Source organism: Ranitomeya variabilis, chromosome 6 (assembly GCF_051348905.1).
Source record: "Ranitomeya variabilis isolate aRanVar5 chromosome 6, aRanVar5.hap1, whole genome shotgun sequence".
NCBI lineage: Eukaryota > Metazoa > Chordata > Amphibia > Anura > Dendrobatidae > Ranitomeya > Ranitomeya variabilis.
This window is the reverse complement of record NC_135237.1, coordinates 407027919-407034948: the sequence shown is the minus strand read 5'-3', so window position 1 is coordinate 407034948 and position 7030 is coordinate 407027919. Positions and strand designations below refer to the sequence as shown.

Genomic DNA, 7030 nt, shown 5'->3' with positions numbered 1-7030 from the left:
GTCCCTGAGGGAAGGAATGTCCTTATTGGGATCCCTTTCTTCCTGTACTCCAGCTGTCCAGTGGGCACAATTCCATACCAGAACATTGCAACACCAAATTCTTCGGGAACAGAAAAAACTCCTTGGCCACCTTGAATCTAATATAACCTTATTGCAAGATGTTCTAGCCTCCCTGATATGGTGGATAGTAGACATTTATCGGAGGGGGTCCCTTGGGTAATTACACCATCCCACACGTTAACTACTGATGCTAGTCCTCACGGGTGGGGCGCACATATAGGAGATAGTTTCTGCCAGGGAATATGGAATGAAGAAGAAATTCAATATTCATCTAATCTGAAAGAACTAAATGCGGTAAACTATGCATTACGTCAATTTCTTCCACAGCTTCGAGAAAATCACGTCAGAGTCTGTTCAGACAACACTACGACAGTGGCTTACTTAAACAAACCAGGCTGTACTCTATCAGACGCTCTAATGTCTTCTGCAGAGAACATCTTGATCCTGGCTGAAAAACATCTGTTGTCTCTCTGCCCTCCACATCAGGGGAGAGAACAATCAACAGGCGGACTTCCTAAGTCAACACACTCTATATCAGAATGGTGCCTAAATCCTCGGTCCCGTGCAGATCACCCAGACGTTCTAGATGCTCTTCAAATACCCTGGCAATTCAATCTAGCATATGCCTTTCCTCCGATAATTCTACTACCTCAAATCATACGGAAAATCAGAGAGGAGCAGGCCAGGATAATATTAATAGCACCATTTTGGCACAAGAGACCATGGTTCTCGTGCCTGCAATCAATGTCAGTGACAGACCCATGGGTCCTTCCCTCAATCCCAGACCTACTCTCTCAGGGACCTTTCTTCCACCCCCAAGTGGACAGCCTCCACTTGATGGCCTGGAATTTGAAAGGCAGATACTAAATTCTAGAGGTTTTTCAAGAGGTCTAATTGATACACTCCTGCTTAGCAGGAAACCATCTACTACAAAAATCTATACCAAAATATGGAAAACATTTCTTCAGTTCCATACAAGTTCCGACCCCTCAGAAATTCCAATAAGACCCATCTTAGAATTCTTACAAAAAGGGAAAGAGTTAGGTCTTTCTGTTAATATGCTAAAAGTCCAAGTATCTGCTCCAGGCGCCCTTTATGGCCATAATATTGCAGGGAATAAATGGGTGTCCCGTTTTATCACGGCCTGTGAACGAGTTACTCCTGTCCACATCCCTAGAGTATCTCCTTGGGATTTAAACCTAGTCCTAGACTTTCTTACAGAACCTCCGTTTGAGCCTATAGATACAGCGTCTCTAAAACACCTATCGTTAAAAACGGCCTTCTTAGTAGCACTAACATCGGCTAGAAGGGTCAGCGACATTCAGGCCCCTTCAATAGATCCACCTTTCCTTTTGACTTTTCACGACAGGCTAATTTTAAAACCAGACCCCTTATACCTCCCTAAGGTAGCGGGAAAATTCCATAGATCATAAGAGATACATCTTCCAACTTTCTTTAAAGACCCCTCTACTCCTGAAGAACAAAAATTTCACACTCTAGATGTCAGGAGAGTAGTTTTACAATATATTGAAAGAACTAGTAGTTGGAGGCAGTGTAGGGCTCTGTTCATATCCTTCCAGAGCAAAAAGAAAGGGTATGGAGTCACAAGAGCCACATTGTCCCAATGGATGAGACGCTATCCGGCTGGCCTACTCCATGAAAAATAAGGAACCTCTGGAGGGTATTAAAGCACATTCCACCAAAGCTATGGCATCTTCCTGGGACAAAAAGGGAAACGTTCCAATAGAGGACATATGTAAGGCGGCAACGTGGTTGGCTCCTTCTACCTTCTATAACCACTACAGGCTTGATCTTTCATCAACTTCTGACCTATACTTTGGCAGGACTATCCTCAGCACGGTGGTCCCCCCCTAGGTGTTGGTCTCTGGAAATCTCTCCAGTGGGTGCTGTCGTGGCGAAGGGTAAATAGCCGGATTACTTACCGGTAATGCTCTTTTAATGAGTCCACGACAGCACCCAGTCACATCCCTCCCTAATAAATAAAACATACCAATTGAATTACTTCCTTTGTAGAGTAAATAAGTTTAAACTATATATTGTAAATATTTGCCTAATACTGGCAGTCCTCCGGGTACTCTGAAAATTAAACTGAGGAGGAAAGGCAGACCGCCCCTTTTATTCTTCTGTAGGTTTCCTGTTCCTTGGAGCGGATCCCTATCTCTCCAGTGGGTGCTGTCGTGGACTCATTAAAAGAGCATTACCGGTAAGTAATCCGGCTATTTATTGGTATCTATTTTTATTTTTGAAATTTACCAGTAGCTGCTGCATTTTCCACCCTAGGCTTATACTCGAGTCATTAAGTTTTCTCAGTTTTTTGTGGCAAAATTAGGGGGTCGGCTTATACTCGGGTCGGCTTATACTCGAGTATATACGGTAAGAATATGAGTTACAGTGGTCTGTCAATTACTGAGCTCCATTCCCTCAGTATCCGTGGATGAATGCCATCTGGGCCAGGGGATTTGTAAATGTTTAATTTGCTCAGACGTAGGTGTACTTTTTTGTGAAAACGGATAAAAAGTGCCCGTTTAATATCTCTGCCTTTTCTTTGTCCTCTATAATTATCTTGTTATTATCGTCTTTTAAGGGGCCGAAACTGTTTTTTTTTTCTTTTTGGAATGAATGTCTTTATAAAAAAATTTTGGGATTTTTAATGTCGCTGGCAATTTGTTTCTCTGTGGATAACTTTGCTTGCTTCATTTCTTTCTTTATTACATGTCTTACTTAGATCTTTATGCAACTAAATTGAAACAATTTAGGTAGCAAATTTGGAGAACCAAGATCCGTGTCTGCGCCTATTGAGAATACACTCTAGCTGATTATCCCAGGGCCTGTAGACTGGGTTTTAGAGAGATCTTTTTTAGTATCATCCATCTTCTAGTAATACAAAAAAAAAAAAAAGAGAAATTCACATTTTCATCCCCTCAAATAAATCAAGCACACAAACGAGAGGAAAGATGTACTGAAACTTATTAATAAATTTTATTCAGACAAGCAGATAAACTTGTTTTACAACTGAGCTTTAAACAGCATGATTAAAGACTGCAGTACTCTAGGGAGTACAACAGATATGTACATTTATATGAAGACCAATAGTTAGGCACCTCATAGCTGATCCTGATAAAGTTTAAAAAAAAAAAAAAACTTGACTTGAAGCACATGAATCAACACATATCCTTCAGGTCATGACCAGCATGAAAACAAATTAGAATAGAGGTACTTAACAGCAATGTTGCCTGCCTATAAGTACAGCAATATGCTGCATTTAAGAATTAAAATCAGTATCTAATGTAGTGTTAGCACTGAGCCCTTAAGAAAGAAAAAAAAAGGGTTTACTCCCCTTTATTTCTCAGTTAACACACATCTCAAGAAGGAAACTATTCACACATTAAGAAAGTGATGGAGGAAAACCTGTAATAAAAAACCCCATTGCCCCTAATACTGGAAATTCTCTACAATAATTTGGAACAGATTAATAGAAGTCACTGGATTATGGCCCATAGATACATAACAGTGCTATAGGATATGGCAAGCCACATTAGTAGCCATTCATAAAGACAAATGGCGCATTATGGCACAAGACATATACGCAAGCACTTTAGTACCAGCTGCAGCAGTGAAAGAATTCATAAGTGAACCTTCTGAATGATGACACCCTAGAGCAGACCTTTATGCCCTCACAGATATAACGTTACTCATCAGCAAGTTCAAGTTTCATGACAGCTCAGGAAGACAGAAGACTTAAGGCTTTGGTGGCAATCCTCTGAGTTTATAGTTACTCTTCCCTCCTAAAGTAGAGTAGGAAAAACAATACAGAAAAGGCCAATAATGTGGTCAAGGGTTTGAGTTAAACCTTTCTTGGAAATTAATGCCTATTAGTAGGTGGAAGAAGCAGTGCTCATTGCATCATCTGCAAGTTTGGTGCTAGCAGGGTGTATACTGGCAAAATACTTGACATCATTATCATAATCCATCTGTAAAGCCACGATCGTCTGCTCCACAGCTTCTTGGTGAGAGTTGGCAGAGGTTAAGAAATATTCTGGGGATAGAAAAAAAATTATATGCATTACATTATAAAGAAGCTGCCTGAATTGGCAAAAATTACCCGATACCAATATTAGAAAATATAATAAAAAGAGCACAGTGGGTAACCCATAAGTATCCATATTAAAGTGTAAATTCCTCTTTACCACCAAGGTTTTGATTTTTTAGATAACAATAAAACATGGAGAAGAAATTTACCAAAACCCTCTGGCGGCTAGATATTATTAATTAGTGAACAAACCTCTCTGGTATGATTTTAAAGTGAAAAAAAATATATGTTTTTTAACCTATGAGAAGTAAATAAGCGAGTGACACAATGAGCTCTTTTATATCTGGACGATGACCATATTTGCATATCCGGAGACGTGTGCACATTTACTGCAGGCTTGTTAATATGCTCAGTGCGGGCAGGTCAATTACAACTATTAACACCACACCTAGTTTTCCCAAGTTTGATTATCAAAGAGAAAGGTGCACCATTTTAACGCAGAGTGATTTCCTGTGCAGGTTTCACTACCAAGATAAAGGCAGTTTTACAATCAGATCAGGAGTGGAAGGATGTACAGCACTAAAAAATGGTTGTGCATAATAATTTGGAACACAGTGTAATGCAAAGAGTTTAGGAGTAATAAGGTTAGAATTTTTTTGTTTGTCATTTAAACTCATTGATGGTGATGTGTGTCAGGGCTCTTTATATCACTGAAAGCAATGGCAGATACCTGTGCAAATTAGTTTGTCAGGTGTGTCCAAATAAAGGCAAGACTACTTAAGAAGGCTGTTCCATATTATTAAAGGGAACCTATCACCCCGTTTTTTAAAAATTAGATAAAAATAGTGTGAAATAGGGGCAGAGCTGGGCTTTACATTACTGCCTTTTTGGTGCCTTTACACCCCCGTTAGGCTGCCGAAATACCTTTGTGAAGTGGCCGTTTTCTGCTGTCACTCAAGTTGGTCAGGTCGGATGGGCGTGGTCACAGCGCTGTTTCTCCCCCAGATCAGGCTCATCATTACGTTGGTGGCGTAGTGGTGTGCGCATGTCCAAAGAGAAGATCCACTGCCCAGGAGATTCAAAACAGCGCGGTCTTCGTTATTCGCCGTTTACCGGTGGGCGCGGCCATCTTTCCTGTGGCTGCGCGTGCGCAGATGGAGCGCTCTGCTGCCCGGGGCTTCAGGAAAATGGCAGCGGGATTCCGCGCGTGCGCAGATGGAGATCGCGGCGGCCATTTTCCTGAAGCCCCGGGCAGCAGAGCGCTCCATCTGCGCACGCGCAGCCACAGGAAAGATGGCCGCGCCCACCGGTAAACGGCGAATAACGAAGACCGCGCTGTTTTGAATCTCCTGGGCAGTGGATCTTCTCTTTGGACATGCGCACACCACTACGCCACCAACGTAATGATGAGCCTGATCTGGGGGAGAAACAGCGCTGTGACCACGCCCATCCGACCTGACCACCTTGAGTGACAGCAGAAAACGGCCACTTCACAAAGGTATTTCGGCAGCCTAACGGGGGTGTAAAGGCACCGAAAAGGCCCTAATGTAAAGCCCAGCTCTGCCCCTATTTCACACTATTTTTATCTAATTTTTAAAAAACGGGGTGATAGGTTCCCTTTAAGCAGCCTACATTTTTTGCCAAAATGGGAAAGAAAAAGCATGTGTCGGCTGCTGAGAAGCAACAAATTGTGGAGTATTTAGGTTAAGGCATGACTACAATCAACATTGCCAAGACACTTCATCGTGATCATCGCACAATCAAGAAGTATGTAGCTGATTCCCAGCACACACGTGTGCGTGCTGATAAGGAAAAATTGAGGACTCTTTCCAACAGGCCATTGCGTAAGGTTAAAAGAGCAGCTGCAAAAATGCCTTGTCATAGCAGCAGACAAGTTTTTGAAGCTGCTGGTGCCTCCAACGTCCCCAGAACAACAAGATGCAGGGTCCTTCAGAGGCTTGCAGCTGTGCTTAAGCCATCCTGTCGACCACCTCTATCCACTGCACACAAGCAGAAACGGCTCCAGTGGGCTAAACGATACATGAAGACTGACTTCCAAACTGTTTTGTTCACCGATGAGTGCCATGCAACGCTGGATGGTCCAGATGGATGCAGTGGAGGATGGCTGGTTGATGGACACCCCATGAAAACACGGCTAAGGCGCCAACAAGGAGGAGGTGGAGTAATGTTTTGGGCTGGCATCATAGGGAGAGAGATTGTCGGCCCCTTTATGATCCCTGAAGGGGTAAAGATGAACTCCATAATCTATGTGGAGTTTCTAAAACAACACTTCCTGCCATGGTTCAAGAGGAAGAACCGTGCTTTCCGCAGCAAGATCATTTTCATGCATGATAATGCACCGTCTCATGCTGCAAAAAACACATCTGCATCTCTGGCTGCTATGGGCATAAAAGAGGACAAACTTATGGTGTGGCCACCATCTTCCCCTGACCTCAACCCCATTGAGAACCTATGGAGCATCATCAAAAGGAGTGTCTATGATGGCGGGAGGCAGTTCACATCTAAGCAACAGCTCTGGGAGGGTATTCTGTCCGCATGCAAAACAATTGAAGCAGAAACCATCCAAAAACTGACAAATTCAATGGACGAGAGGGTTCAGAAGCTTCTTTCGAACAAGGGGTCCTACGTGCAAATGTAACATCACCTAAAATAAAGTTTTCACTTGAAAACTGTTTAGTTTCATTTTGTAATAAGCTGATAATGCTTATAACTTCACAATTGACCATTTTTTTGTTCAAAATAAAAAAAAGGTTGAAAACTCTGCTGTGCATAATAATTTGGAACATGCATTTTGAGTGTTTATTTTTTTTTTTAAAAGATACTGTTTTCATAGGCAGTTTGTTCCAAAACATTGCAATTATACTAGAATAGTAGATGACTGGAAAATAACAATGACTG

The 7030-nt window shown here is 42.1% G+C and overlaps 1 protein-coding gene across 9 annotated transcripts in view; it reads right to left on the bottom strand.

Annotated features, from left to right (window-relative positions):
- Positions 1 to 3038: 3038 nt before the first annotated feature.
- PPP4R1 (protein phosphatase 4 regulatory subunit 1) overlaps positions 3039 to 7030 on the bottom strand; it is an 82083-nt gene continuing 78091 nt past the window's right edge. For all 9 annotated transcript variants that reach the window (XM_077270199.1, XM_077270204.1, XM_077270198.1 and 6 more), the window contains one exon: positions 3039 to 4117. In XM_077270199.1, the coding sequence (XP_077126314.1) occupies positions 3954 to 4117 (164 nt within the window). In that variant the 3' untranslated portion in view covers positions 3039 to 3953. The remainder of the gene's footprint in view (positions 4118 to 7030) is intronic.